At 42.5% G+C, this 15,132-nt stretch overlaps 4 protein-coding genes across 4 annotated transcripts; 2 read left to right on the forward strand and 2 right to left on the reverse strand.

Moving 5' to 3' along the window:
• Positions 1-431: 431 nt before the first annotated feature.
• Positions 432-2,386, forward strand: LOC129591440 (twisted gastrulation protein homolog 1-A-like). Its single transcript, XM_055487102.1, has 3 exons — positions 432-888; positions 1,309-1,518; positions 1,695-2,386. The coding sequence occupies exons 1-3, from the start codon at positions 675-677 to the stop codon at positions 2,156-2,158; spliced, it is 888 nt and encodes a 295-aa protein (XP_055343077.1). The 5' UTR covers positions 432-674; the 3' UTR covers positions 2,159-2,386.
• On the reverse strand, positions 2,257-4,409 carry LOC129591433 (nucleoporin NUP42-like). Its single transcript, XM_055487089.1, has 8 exons — positions 4,114-4,409; positions 3,995-4,037; positions 3,804-3,927; positions 3,443-3,585; positions 3,299-3,378; positions 2,914-3,012; positions 2,761-2,835; positions 2,257-2,641 (listed from the first exon to the last, which is right to left on the reverse strand). Exons 1-8 carry the CDS (start codon positions 4,312-4,314, stop codon positions 2,450-2,452), a joined length of 957 nt encoding a protein of 318 aa, XP_055343064.1. The 5' UTR covers positions 4,315-4,409; the 3' UTR covers positions 2,257-2,449.
• Positions 4,410-4,588: 179 nt separating this feature from the next.
• LOC129591587 (uncharacterized) lies at positions 4,589-8,856 on the forward strand. The gene is given in 6 exon segments (XM_055487287.1): positions 4,589-5,335; positions 5,338-5,424; positions 5,961-6,624; positions 7,018-7,705; positions 8,113-8,242; positions 8,383-8,856. Coding segments are annotated over 6 exon segments (2,286 nt in total). The 5' UTR covers positions 4,589-4,908; the 3' UTR covers positions 8,673-8,856.
• A 2,049-nt stretch (positions 8,857-10,905) lies between these two features.
• Positions 10,906-14,099, reverse strand: LOC129591627 (mucin-2-like). The gene is made up of 5 exons (XM_055487360.1): positions 13,787-14,099; positions 13,297-13,587; positions 12,251-12,944; positions 12,176-12,192; positions 10,906-11,602 (listed from the first exon to the last, which is right to left on the reverse strand). The coding sequence occupies exons 1-5, from the start codon at positions 13,847-13,849 to the stop codon at positions 11,321-11,323; spliced, it is 1,347 nt and encodes a 448-aa protein (XP_055343335.1). The 5' UTR covers positions 13,850-14,099; the 3' UTR covers positions 10,906-11,320.
• Between the last annotated feature and the right edge of the window lie 1,033 nt (positions 14,100-15,132).

A 15,132-nucleotide genomic window follows, 5' to 3' on the forward strand; every position in this document is an offset into this window, starting at 1 on the left:
AATACCGAGTATTTCCTACGTCTTGCAACCTAGTAAATCTGCAGTGGATACCGCGATACATGGTACGAGATGGAAAAATTAATATTATGGTGATTGCACGTGCTATCGTCAACCGTCATCAATAATTACCATTTTGCCGGCGAAACATCGTCGTGCATTTTGTGCACGATTAGGTACAGGCATTTATATGCCACCATAAATCACTTGTTGCAGGTGTTTATTTAAATTAATTATTGTAAAACTTGGTGAGAATAAAGGAGTCCTTGTTTGCTTTTCTATGCCTTAGTGGTTAGTGATTCGCCACCTTGTGGTTTGTTAGTACAGACAACTGCAGCACACTTCGTCAGAAGAGCACAGATCGCCTGAAGGGAAGAGATCATAGAAGCAGCAAAAGAACGAGTTGTGAGGAATACATAACGCACATAGCACCTTCGCTAGCCAGCTGCAGTTTGAAGTGCGAAATTGCTCATATGCATGTACCGTTCATATGTACTGAGTACACCACAGCGAGACAGACTTCGCTTCGGTCAGATTTCTCCTATGCAAAGAACAATGGAATACCTGTGTTTTATTCCCAGAATATGGTACTCTGCTGAGTCTGCTCCACTTTGCGAAACTATATTGATTTCGCTTCGTAGCTATTACTTTACGGTGTCCAAATCTAACTAGTGAAAATGCGTGTAATATTTTGGTTGATGCTTATCAGTGGGATAAGCCTAATATCCCTAATCACCTTTTCTTCATCGTGCAAAGAAGCATTATGCGCCAGTGTCGTGAGCAAGTGCCTGCTAATCGACGCATGTAAATGTGATATTATAAACTGCACCTGTTGCAAAGCCTGCTTTCAGTGTTTGGATACATTATTTGCCGATTGCTGCGAATGCGTTGGTAAGAAAAAAATGCTACAGTAAACATGCGCAAAAAAGTATACTCGTATATGTAGTATAATTTCGCTGATTCGTGAATATGACTTACATATGAATGATATTATTATGGTGTTTGAAGATAGGGAAATGTGCAGTCCAGTAATTCCGAGCTGTCCCGTCGATTAGTACTTTACAGTAGAAAGACCGTAAGCGGTGAATCTACTGATTTAGAAACCACGATACTCGTATAAATGGGAAAATTCTGAAGTCTCAGCAATTTCGTCTCTGCTTCTGATAGTGCTGTATGTTACTATAATTATACGCATGAAAGTATTATTTAAAGATATCGTGGCTGCGAGTAGAAAGTAAAAAAAGTTGGAAAACCACCATTAAAATCATCACAAAATATACTTTTCCGTCTTTAAATGGTTGTGGATCGTAGATATGTGTCCAAAAGCAGTATCGGCACCCAGCAACCTCAGTTCGACCAGTCACGTGGAAGACCTCCCGGACCCCCTGGTCGAACTGTTCAATGCCCTCACCGAAGAGCACGATGCCACGGGACGCTGGACGACATACACGTATCCGGTCCAACGCGATCTCTCGCTGTTCCTTGGAGCAAGTCAACTGCAACAAGTCGAGTTGGGTGTCGGTAAGTGAATTTACATATTCGTCAATCTTCGGGGTCGCGTGTGTTTTCAATGGGACCGGAAGCAACGAAAAATTCTCCCGTTCCGCTCCCTGTAAAACGCGAGCTCATTTTTTAAAATAGGTGGACTTTGCTAGTTGTCATTTTGATCGTGCCATGATATTCTCGATTTATTCCAGTGTCCAGAGATTCGACATCCCCCTGGGCAGCGGTCAATTGCACGGTGGCCTTCATGGCGCAGTGTATGCCATGGAATAAATGCAAAAACAGCTGCCGCTCCATGGGCGCCAGCAGTTATCGCTGGTTTCATGATGGATGCTGTCAGTGTGTGGGGAGCAATTGTCTCAATTACGGGATGAATGAGACCCGCTGTCTCAACTGTCCACGCATGTCCGGCAGTGGGATGGATGAAGAATACGAAATTCCCGACGATGATGACCGGCCCAGGAAGCACACGGATGCCACGGAAGAAGCGTCACAGGAAATATGGGATCGCAGTCACAATACGCCGCCGTTTCCCATTCCGACCACAGCCAAACCGAAGGCCAAGCCGATACCGGCGCGGAGTCCTGCAAAGACCGTCGCGCCCAACCGGCCCGGTCAGAATACTGCTCGACCGGCAATGCCAAGGACGGCTGGCTGATTTTGACTTGCAATTGTTCCTTTCCTACATTCAGTTCACACTAGCGGAAGTATTGTTTGTGCCTAGCGAGATTACTTAACGATCTTACGAAATCTACCTCAATCGTGCTTTTTATGCAATATTATATATTAGCTATTATTTTTCTGCTGTCTACAAAATCTTTAAAAGTTAACAGAATTTGACTTCTCGAGTCGCTTTGACACTAAAAAAGCTGAACAAACAAAACCATATTTTCAGACACAAATTGCAACGATTTAAAACACTTGAACGTAGACATTCTGCATGAAAAACCTAGCAAAGATTCTTTGGCGGTGGCAGATAGGGTACCTTTCCTTGAGTGAACTCCGCTGAGGCAAACTGGTAAAAATCTTCGGCTGTCAGCATACTGGTATCCGAATATATACCGCTCGGGGGTGCCTGCGCGACTGACTGATCATGTGGCCTCTGTTCGCCCATATTTTGAATGGGGGCAGAAGTGGCACCCTAAAAAAATAATTACGTAATTTACATCGTTACAGTATACACAAATTTTTCGATATAAAGCACGAAATACAAAAATGAGGACGAAGAAGCAGATCGTTAAAACGTTTTGGGAGACGTGCCTGAAACTGGAGAACAGGTGAAGGTGTTTCCTGCCGGACTTTGTTCTGAGCTGCTTTAGCATGAATTTCCGATATCTGCAAATAATTATGTAAAACACAAGTGAACAAAATTGATAATACGCAATCGGAGAAAATAAATTCAGAATGCCTAACCACAGCTTTGGCTTCGTTCGAATTAGGATTGGAGCATGCTTTGCACACTTCCGATAAAATATTCCGAACGCTGTTGCTTTGTCGGACCACACCATTCACCTAAATGAAAAACGAGTACTTAACTTGTGAAAATGCAGATCGTTGTGTCAAAATGAGAACTCAAAACAAAAGAATTTGATCAATTAGGGGGGTGCTGATCATTTAGGAATTTTATGATACGATCAGTGACTTAATTAATTCTGTAGCCTGCCACTGCTAAAGTTAATACATCTAAAATATAAATCGAAAACCGAAATAATTGTTCTAAAAGATACAAACATCAGCATTAATGCCGTTATCGCAGGTAAAATTGGGTATCGCATACAGTTCAAAGCCCGGCTCTTACGTATTCGCTCAACTGTGATGCGTCGTCTCTGACTACATACGCCATAGCACGCAATTCTTCCGGGGAATAATCTTCCAAGCCTAGACAAATTGTATCAAGTCATCCTCTGGCAACATCATTTCGACGAAAAGCGCCAACCAATACCAAACAATGGATCCGTCTGAATTTGACCTTCGGGACTGCGATACGTGTACGCCGTGAACGGCCATATCTTTCTCACTTGGAACACAAGATCACTCCGCGCCGTCTGATGAAGCATATTCGTTGCATCGAGAAGAACATCGTTTCTAAAATGGCAAAAAACCCATCAGTTCTCTAGAAGTAGTGCCCATCCCCATTTAGTATCACACATTAAATTTTAATTTGTTAACATTTTCCATAAGCTTTCAAAAGATAACCGTAAATATACATGGAACGGCAATAATTAAGGCGTATTTCAGCGGTAGTGCCATTATGCCATATACTGCAATGATTTACAATTAATTAAAAATAAGTACGTACTTACAGCACTTCTAAATCGGAAGACGGACGAACTGATTGTGCAGCTGCAGGGGACGGAAATCGACCGGGAGGCTCGAATCTGCTAGGAGAAGTAAAATGAGGGCTTCCGTGGAATCCACCGGATGCAGCTGCAAAGTTAAAAGCAAAAATCAGTTCCAGAACGAGAAGCGAGAGAAATCAGGCGATGTTCTTTACGTCGTGGTTCCCAGCTCGAGCTGCTCCGAGGGCCTGAATATCTCTAGACATATAAAAACTCCATATAGACGATCAAAATATTCCGTGTTCTTCTGTTCTTCGTAACAACCAATATTTACAGAATGATTCTGGGGATAACGGGGCCGATATCCACCACCGCGGTGACCAGAATATCCTCCGCGCGGATAATATTGCGCATTTTGATAACTGTCGTCTTCATAGTACTCTTCGTACGCTGCATCAGCGGGATGTTGATTATGGCACCTATCCCCATATTTGCAGCGCCCTTCCAGAAAAAATCGGCAGACAACGTTCGCCATTGTTTGTGTATCAGAAATCCAACAACGCAAATCTCTGGAAGGACGATTAAAAACTGCGAGAGAAGTCCTGCGCTGGCAGTACTAATGCGCGCCTACAGGCTGCTAACAGTCATGAAAACGAAAACGGTGTGACGAAATGTCTTGGACTTGTACCTACTGCAGCCTACCGCAAGGTGGCGACCAAGTTGATACCGCCGTGGAGTGGCGAGTCGGCGAACAAATTGAGTGACTCACCAGGATTGTTCTGGATTAGTCACTCGCTCCTGATCCCATTTCTTCCAGGCACGAATTTCACCTTTAGATTGCTTTATTTATCTAAGTTTTCGTGCTGTTTTTAAGGTGCGCAGAACTTCTTGCATTATATGGGGATTTGCTGCTGTTCTTAACACCGTATAGTTTTACTACTCCAGCATTCGTCAACGAACAGGTTTCTGCTTCGAAAAAATGTGCACTTTCTTTGTTATTCTGCAGTCTTCTCGTGTATCACGCACTTAAGATCGTAGTTCTCGTACAGCAGTACTCCATTAGTTAATCGGTTTTTCTTGATGTTCCACCACGAAGACTACGTGGAGTTCAACGGTCTTGCTAAAGAAAATGAATAATTACTCTCGAGTTAAACAGATTGGCGAAGGGAGCTTTGGAAAAGTGCATCTTGTCAGCGATAAAACCACGCACGGGAAATATGTGATGAAGGAAATCAATACAGGCAAGATCACCGCGAAAGAGTACAACGAAGCGCGACAAGAAGTTGCGGTGCTGTCCACGCTACGGCATTCAAACATTGTTGCCTACCGTGAATCGTTCGAGGAGAAAGGCCTTCTGTACATTGTGATGGGCTACTGTGAGAATGGGGATCTGTTCTCTAAGATTGAGTCGCAGAACGGTGTGCTGTTTCCGGAAGATCTCATCCTGGATTGGTTTGTGCAACTGTGTATGGCCGTCAAGTACATTCATGATCGGCGTATTCTGCATCGGGATATTAAATCGCAGAATGTGTTTCTGACCCGGTCTGGTGCGGTGAAGTTGGGGATTTCGAGATAGCGAGGGTTCTGGATAGTACGCAGGATTTCGCCAAGACTTGTATTGGCACTCCGTATTATCTCTCACCAGGTTGGTGTAAAACATGCAGATAACACTGAATTAGTTAAAGAAAACTGCCATTGATTGTTGCAAGTTGGAACACTTGTATTTTGGTATTTGTACAGCCTTGGTTTTGATGCTTAATTTTAATTGTACAAGTATTCTGCGATTTTTGATAAGGACTCTTCTTTAACTTAATTCAGTATGGGATTTCAAATACTAAATGATTTCAATTTTGTGATCAAATCCCGTATTTGATCACCAAATTTCAAATTTCATATCACTTTTTTTCCAACTCGGGATTGTTGTATTTTTGAAAATTTTGAAAAATCAGAAAGATTTTACTTTTCCTGCACGAGTGCATGTAATAAAATACCACAACGTGTTAAATTATTTAATTTGGAATCGGTTTTTTTTGGGGAATTGTTGTTTTGTTTTACCTTCCCCGGAAGTCGTGTAAATATTTAAATCTGACTTAATGCTGTATGTTCGTCATTGTTGCTGTTCATTGTAATGTTATATTCCAAATTTGTTTTTTACTTGATTTGTGTTTCCATTTTTTGTAGAAATCTGTGAAAACAAACCATATGGATACAAAAGCGACATGTGGAGTCTGGGCTGCGTCTTATATGAACTCGCCACTCTGAAACACCCGTTTTTAGCGAATAACATTAAGACTCTTTTGACGAAAATATTACGCGGCACGTATCCTCCGATCTCGACATCGTACAGTTCCGATATGAAAGACCTTATCCAGGCCCTCTTTCGGCATGAACCCAAACATCGCCCTTCCGCCACCGCTGTTCTGCGCCGCCCAGCGGTGCTGCAGCGCTGCCGCAAGTTCTTGACAGAGTCCAGCTACAACGAGTTGGAGGCTTCGGTGAATTTGGCTCCGGTTCGCTCGAAGAAAACATTTATCACCACCAAAAAGGTTGTGCAAAAAGCGCCGACCTCCTCACCGTATATGCAGTCATTGCAGCGCACGAGGACGCGGACACGAACGATAACATCGGGAACACAGTTGGATCCGGAACGGATTCGCAAAGCGGCATTGCGCAGTAAGGAAGCGGAGCGGAAGGCGGTGGCACGGAGGCAGAGGGCACTGGATCTGAAATCGCAACGGTCGACCGGGACCACGACGGAGAGTTCATCGTGGATGTCCAGTTCCGCGGAAGACTTGACCCCTCGCGCCATTGATTTTGAAACGGAAGAATATGCAGTGATGAAAGGGTTCGTTTTGTGTAGTGGCTCATCTATTTTCCGAATGCGTATTTTTGCAGCCTAAGGAAGTACACATTTTTAAAGTTGTTGAATGTGTGTAATCGCTCTGTACGCAATACAGGCACGAACGCAACAAATTTATTTAGTAAGGGGCACTTTGTGTGCCGCACTCATGCGTGGTACTCATGCGATTTCAGCTCCATTTTTGAATTTTCAGTATTTATTGGGACTAATTTTTCTTATTTTTTTGTAAGTAGGATTGTTCATTGAAAACTACGGTTCAGTTGGAGGAATTGCCATAATGTTTAAGTTGTCATTACGCATTGCCACCGCGTATTCGGACCTCATTATTGTGGTGTCTTCTGCTCAGTTAAAAAATTTGCATAAATTGTGCATTGCTAGGGCGACAAATACGCCGCTTCGTGAGCGCTCCACCAGCCTGGACAGTACCGCCTTTTCCCCACTTCGTGCACCTTTTAACGACCACATCCAGTCGATCGAAATTGCAGATGTGGATTCGGCCAGTGTTGGTTCAGCCATTCCTCTCGGGATTCCGGTTTCCCGATGCGCCTCGCATGTGTCCGAAAAACCTCGACCGCAGTGGCACAACGAGCCGATCCGTTTGAGTTCCATTCACGCCATGAATCCGGAGATGACCGCCTCGCAAATGGATTTGACCACCAGCGCTGACATGGTTGTCTTGCATTGCAAAGAATCCGGCAGCCAGTTAGATGCCACCAGGATTATTTTCCCCCGAATGGACGACTTTCCCTCCATTCGGGACGTGGAGTGCGACATGACGCCACGCTCTGTAACCACGGGCGATGGACTGGCTGATGGCAATACGGAATTGGCACGTGAACGAATTTCTGATGGGGAATTTTCTGATGAAGTGAATCGGCATAATAAGGAAATTCACGATGGAGAATTGCAGCCGGAGGCGGCGCATGTTAACGACATGGGCTGCACAAGTGCGCCGACGTCGCGGCCTGTCAGTGCCCGCTCGCAAAATGGGATTAACTTGGCGGCGGCTGTGCGAAAAGAGATTTCTGACTGGGTTGCGTCAGTGTCGAAGGAACCAGACGTTGAGGTAAAAGGGAAGGTCAATGGCTGCGGGCACAGTGTCATAATAATGTGGATCAACTAATTAGGCTTTACTTGTACTTTATGCCTGTATGCCGAACTGGTCGAACCAATACAAAAAAATGTTCAGTACGCCTTCAAGACACATTGTTATAGTACTGGGTACGCTTTTTAAGAAATACCATTACAGTTATATCTTTGTTTGTAGTTGCTTTCGGCATTTTGCTGTAATGCTGTTCGAATTAGTTGTTTATTAGCATAAAGTTACAACCAGACTGATAATTAAGTGTACATTAAATCCTGGTTTTTGCTTTTTCCAGTAGGAATTTTTACAGGGTCACAAATTTCGAATGCGTTATACCCGTGGGGTGGGTAAAATTTGTGATTTATCATAAATTTCTGGTATGACTTTAGGAAGAAATGCCGGAAGTCGATATTGGCGGTTCAGCACGGAGTGAACTCTCCATAACTGACGCATCCAATGGGCTCCCATCAGCGCTAAGCGATACCGTGACGTTGGTTGGCTCCGATTCCGATGAGAGCCGTAAGTGGATTTGTTATAAACCTTCGTCTTTTGGTAATTTCGATCGATGTAGAGTTAAGAATTTTGTTTTACTAATGACAATGTTATACCACATCTGGTTGCTTTCTGGGTTTACCGTTAATTTTCATAATATTTTTTAGTTAGTAGTGCTCGTCTTTCCAAGCCGCCCTCCAAGTATTGGTTACTGGAAGCTCGCCGCCAGGAACTTGAAAAGTTATTAACTTTGGACACGTTTCGGGTTTGTTACTGGACTTTGGCAAATGCGCTGAGTATTGCTGAGGGAGCTGACGATGAGGGACATCAGGAAGAAGCCATCGCTCACGTAGGAAGAATTCTGGGAGATGATAAGCAGCAGTTAGGCAATAAGATCCTTGCTTTGGTGCTAAGCGATGCTATGCATTTTTTTAACGCAGAAAAGCCGTTCTATTAGAAGTTTTTGAAAATGGTCAGATTGAGATCTCGTTCGCGTTGAACTTCCGGTTTAATTTGCATGTGGAGTTTCGATATAAGAGTTTCACAGAGCAGAGGCACCTCCATGATAACAATGTGATGTGTAATATAAGTTTCCTTTATAATGCCAATAAATTTATACTACAGATGTTTAGACGCTTCTGTTTTCTCTTGCGAGTACAAAGGCCCTATCTATGTATTCACTGCTACTGCCGCGCAATTTATGCTTGTAAATATCGTCATGGACAGTAATACCTAAGTATTCACAAAACCACAATCGTTACAGATTTTCATACTACTTCGCAACCTCGAAAACGGACCAAATTACCATTTTTATTTACGAGCAACATTGAATGCCGGTACGGAACTGAGGTGACCTTTGACAATAATCGTGTCACATAGGCAAGCATGCGGACTGCATTATTAAGATTACGAAAAAGATGATACAAAAATCAGAACTGCATTTTTTAGGTTATTATATGGATGCGAATAACAACTGGGACGATAATTCATTAGACAATCTAGTTCACCTCACAATTGTCAGACACCATTGTATCTACTTGTGGTACATCATTTATCCAAAACGCAGATGCAGGTAATTGGTTTTCAGCGGCCGTTCTCCCGGTGCATCGTATAGTCCCGTGGTCACTGGTCGTTTGGGCGCTTCCTGTATGATTATCGGCACGGCAGTAGTGGGCATTTCCATGGTGCTTTCCCCGCTCTCGGTCTCATATGCGCCTTCCCGATGCATCTGCAGCAGCTTCCGCAACAATACCATACTGTCCTTGTCCAACATTCGAAATGCCCTTTTCTCACGGTGGACAGATGCGGCAGATGATATGGCACCGGCGACACAGACAAACACCAAAATTTCCACAAAGCGAAGCATAATTATTAGTTATATACTTGATTCTGTTAAGACGGTTATACGATATATCCGATCACCAAATTGCAACATAATACATCTACGCAGTTTTCTGAAGAAAACAAGGTCGGTAGAAGTTCAGTCACTCCGTCAATTTCCGTCATCAACAAGAAAATGGATGGGATGTAGTGTGGCAGTGTGGCAGAAACAGAATCCTTATATGCAACACATGCTTCCCGTGTACAAGCAGCCAGCAACGTACGTATACGTAGTAGTCCAATGCTGCAATGCTCACATACCGGCGAGTCGCGCGTTCGTACTTACGTAAATAGAAATCATTTACTACTTAGATTATTACTTTGCGAGTCTGTAATGTCTGGGATTCGTGGGTGATTAGCATTGATTGAACCGGCAGGAGCTTCCTTGTTATGATTACTATGGCGGTCACGGAATATAATATTCGATGAACCCATTAGACCAGGGCCCTTTCAATACGCTATGGAATACGGATCCATTATCCGGAGTTTCTACTTTTTCGTACGCATATACGGGCCCGGTGCGAGGGTCCCTTGTGTGCGTAATGCTTTGGTGAACAAAACGACGTAACAAAAACGAGAAAACTTTTTCCCTATCATCTGAAAGGGATTAATGTACTTGTTTTTACGTTTATTACGAATGTTGTGTATAATTAGGATTCTATGTAATCCAGTTATGCATAACAGAATCCAGGTTATTTACAGCTTTTATTGATTCCTCATTCCCGGCATTCAGTTCTTTGGCGTAACACACTTGTATTTCTATTTCTGACAGTTTAACTACCGACGTATAAAAGAGTACTTGAGCTTCGCGCACTACACTACATAAATAATTTACACCACTTGTACATTATGGGAATTAGATAAAAGTGTCCGTTAATGCTGCGGACGCTTTCGCTGTCGAGGGTAACGTCCAAATACTAAATTTTTTATTTATCCTTTGAATTTCCTTTGACCACACACAGAAACGCCTGTACACATATGCATAGGGATTTGTTCAGCCGGCACAGCCAAAACATTTTGTTCTGACATTACACGTAACGGTTGTATGTTTTCAGTGTTCATTAGGCGACGACTCCAAATATTTTCTGAGTAAAAAGCAAGTTCGGTAAATTTCGTATTAAAAGTATTTACGTTGGTAATCTATTACCTGAGTATGCATTAACTATGTGAAAGAATTGTTTTGTTCAATTTCTCTCCTAGTTACCACAACTTACGCTTGAACTGTATACTCGTTACACTAGCTACACTGCTACACGTACCGTATTACAAGTGCTGCAGAATACATATTTATTATGTTTATCGATATTATGATATAGCTGCGTTATACAAAGCTGTGTATATTGAATTATTGATTGTATTCACACAGCTAAACAAAAATTTCGGTCGCCCAATGGAAATGTTCACAAAAGCGCGGAAGCCCAGTGGAATACGTATCGGCTAATTAGGCTACGAGTAGTTAGCTGTGTACGTTGTACTTGCATTAAAATTTCAGTGTTGCAAGTTACAATCCATGGAAAATTTTCTATTTTAAAGTTTCAGATTCTCTTTTGGCAAGAAAAATTAATTGCTGAAACTAACAAAACTGACACAGATAATGTTAGAGATGGCTGGTGGGATAAAATGATTATGAGATTGTATCGACAGTTCTATCTGTACTGTTCACAAATGAAACGAAGTAAAAAGCCATAGAAACTACAGTATAATACGGACTTCCTCTCTTGCTAATCAGCCGAACGTCCTGGAGCATATACTTCCCAGCTGCGATCCCGCTGGGCATGTGCCTTGTGTGACATAATATTGTCCAGACGGGAATGTTGAAGTACCGCAGTTAGCGTTAATGGTAAGTGTTGCCGTGGCTTGCCCGTACGTGTTTTGCGCAATAATCTGGAATGTATACGTTCCGGTAGCTAGATTCTGGGATGCAGTCAGCATGCCAGTGGATGGATTAATACTGAACTGGGATGTACCGGATAAATAATATGTCGATGGGGCGCCGCCTGCTTGAACCTAAATTTACACAAGAATATACACAAAATTATATGGTTTTGTAAGTAATCGTGCGCATTTATGCTGTTATATAACTCATTTACCACCGGGATGCTGGTAATCTTGGATCACTGATACATGATTCATCAAGCAGTTACGACTATGCACGATTTTAATAGTGCGTACTGCGTCTGTTCAAAACTTCAAACTGTTAGCGTTTGCCTTTGGTCCAGGTGTAGTTTTCCGTGCCTTCATAGTTCTGTTACTTCCAGTTACAACATTTTTTAGTAAAAGCTTACATAAATTCCTAGAGTAATAATTCATTAGCAATACTGGAGTGTCAACATTATATAGTCAAATCAAAATCTGTTAACCTGAATCTCCATGTACTTCTTTGCATGATTAACCAGATACCTAGCTGCAAAAGATATGACGAAAGCAAAAAGTAATAAAGGCTGTACGTGCTGATTCCCTTTGAAGGTATCTGAATTTAATGCGGTTTTGTAGGCTTCTTTGTTCGCATATACTATATTGCGTCTTATATTATTTTTACTTAGCTACAGTAACTGGAAGGTTTTCTCAGAACGAACTTACTTGCACGATGGTAGCGCCTAAAACACAAAACGTCATGACCTTCGACAATTAGTTATTGATCATGTGATGCCCTACCTGGCGTGCAGGAAGTTGCGGAAACCGTATACGAGGACTGGGAGAAACTCGGGCTAGTTCCGGTCGTACCTGTAGTCGAACACGAGGCGACGGTTAGTGTGACGGTCGCCGTAGCGCTCTGCCCTGTCGTCGGTGACGTAGCCACCACATTAAACGTGTACACTCCCGGATTAAGGTTAGTCGCCGCCGAGATCTGCCCCGACTGGGCATTCACCGTGAACAGACTACTTCCGGTGATGGAATAATACGGTATCGCTCCCACTGTGCTGCTGGCCGCAATCTGGGCTACCGGCACACCGGCTTGGCAGCTACTGGTGGAGAACGTATAGGATGTCTGTGGAAAGGTCACAGCACCGGTACCTGTTGAACTGCTGGTCACTTGCACCGTTACCGTGGCTATCCCAGTGCCATACTGATTCTGACTGTTTACGGTGAAGGTGTATACGCCGGGACTGAGATTGGCGTTAGCGGTGATTTGACCCGTTTGCGGATTGATGGCGAAGGAGGAGGTTCCGGACAGAAGATAGAGTGTTGTGCCGACAGGGTTGGTTATAGAGACTTGTCCTACAGGCGTGCCGTATGTCGCCTGGCCGACAACGAAGGTATAGCTGCTTTGCCCGAATGTGGGTTGGGTTCCGGTGCCGGTGGTACCGCTGGTCGGAAGGACGTTGATTCTTACCGTACTTTCGCAATACTACAATGGATAATTAATATGTACATACAAACTTAGGCAAATACTGAGAAAAAAAACAAGCGAACGCAAAAAAATTATTGAAACTCACTTGTCAGTATGCCAAAATAAAGCAGCGGCACCATTAATACATGCTTGCACATTTTGCCCAGTTCTATTCTACACTTTACTGGGTAGTGCTAGTTATTTTTACAAATAAATATACTACGCAGAGTTTAAATTTGTCATATTTTTACTTAAAGTTTAGATTTGCACATGTTCCGCATTTACGATGGGGAATCACACTTTCTGCCAAAGCTAAACAACTACTACTCGAGTAGCGGTTAGCGCCACAAAGGTCACCGTGTTTTCTTACCAGTTGGGTAATTGGATCGGTTGCTCTGATGCGGAATTCCAAGGCCGAGCGCTGCATGGACATGCGAGCCAGTGATCCAGCAACGCTCACCGCTCCCGTGGCTGGATTTATAGAAAATCGTTGGAACGTGGTATCTTGAATGGACCAAACGAGCTGCTGTCCAGTTGTCGAAGTGGCGGTGGCTTGTACCACAAATGTGCCGGGCGGACTGTTTTCGTTTACTATTCCCGTGTATAGCGACTGTCCACACGTCGGTGTGGAGGATATCTGACGCTTGCTGATTTTTAGGTTCTGTTTCAAAAAAGGAATATCTTCCGCATTACTCAGCATGTACTCGTCGATCGTAGTGGACTGAGCACTTGAATACCTGCCTATGTACTCGTACATTACGTAGTCCACAATGTGAACTCTAGCACGTTGTGAAATCTGCACTACGAGATAAGTCGAAAATAATTATCTATTTAACTTTAACTTATTCGTAATTACTTACCCCATCGATTGGCCAGGATAGCGAGAACAGCATTAAAACAACGGAAAAAGTCTTGGTTGCCATGTTTTGCACGTTTATGAACACGAATTTTGGGAGATTGCTCTTATAAGACTTTTGGGTTCAGGTTTCGTATAAGTATCCAAATTTGCGGATCTGCGCAGCACGTAGTCACAATAAAACTATATACTTTCTAACAATTCACTTCATTCACGATCTAAATGCTAATTCCCAGTGGAGGATTCCATACGACTCTATGCAACATTGCCCAATTTTTCATATTAGTATTTTGCCTTCTATGACATGTGTTCATGCAGCCGGCTGGCATTTATAGTGGGATTGCTGACAATAGTGAGCTAACAAATCCACAATGAAATCCGGTCCTGTTACAAAAGGTTATAGATAATCTTTCACTGTTTCCAAAGAAGTGTTTGAATATCGTCATTTCTCGTGTTTGTTCTTTTGCTTCCCATTTGTTTCCTGTATTTGAATTTTATTGCTTACTCCACATGTTTTTAAATTTCATCAGTATGAGCAAGTATTGCACCTAATAGGTTTGCCGGAATAGGTAAATGCCTGCTAAAGAATAAAATTCTACAGTTGCGGTAACGTGTGCAAGCGCTAGTGTTACAACTACGGGTATAAATTACCATTATCCATTAGACCGCGCGGCAATAATCAAAAATCATAAAATAATTAGCGCTTCCAGTACTACTTTTAAAAAATTCTAATACAGTACCTGTATTTGCAACTGTAGTGGTTACAGATATTGTAGGACGTTTGAATAGCACTTTTACTAATTACGATTTTAATAGCAGCCAATAGCCACCATTTACAATTGGCAATTATGTACGAGTTACGAGTATGTACTGTACAAGTACCGCATTATACGCAATTGTTCATTGTTCGATGACATTGTACAGCTGGATTTACAGGTGCAGTTGTATATGTGTCGGCACATCGGAAATAAGCAACTGACCACCAAGAATGTCACCAGCAAAAATATTTGTCTATGGATAAAACTTGCATATCCCGGCCATATATCAAAATAAACACTAAGTAATATTTGAAATAAACATATTTCTCGTACTACAGCATACATCGCTGCTTTCTGTTAATTTATCTTACTTAAAACAAATGAACAATTTACATAATCGTACAGAACAATAATTAAGATATACAAGAACCTGTCAAAGGTCAAGTTAGTACATGACAGCATTAAGTGCTTTAGCCACGTAACAAAATGCTTTACTGCCATATACAATAATAATATATGGCATATCATACGTACATCGCCTGTTAGATTGTCTAAACAAAGGCGCCTTCCAACTTACTTTAGTAGGTTATTT

This window comes from Paramacrobiotus metropolitanus, unplaced genomic scaffold (assembly GCF_019649055.1).
Source record: "Paramacrobiotus metropolitanus isolate TYO unplaced genomic scaffold, Prichtersi_v1.0 Parri_scaffold0000003, whole genome shotgun sequence".
Taxonomy (NCBI): domain Eukaryota; kingdom Metazoa; phylum Tardigrada; class Eutardigrada; order Parachela; family Macrobiotidae; genus Paramacrobiotus; species Paramacrobiotus metropolitanus.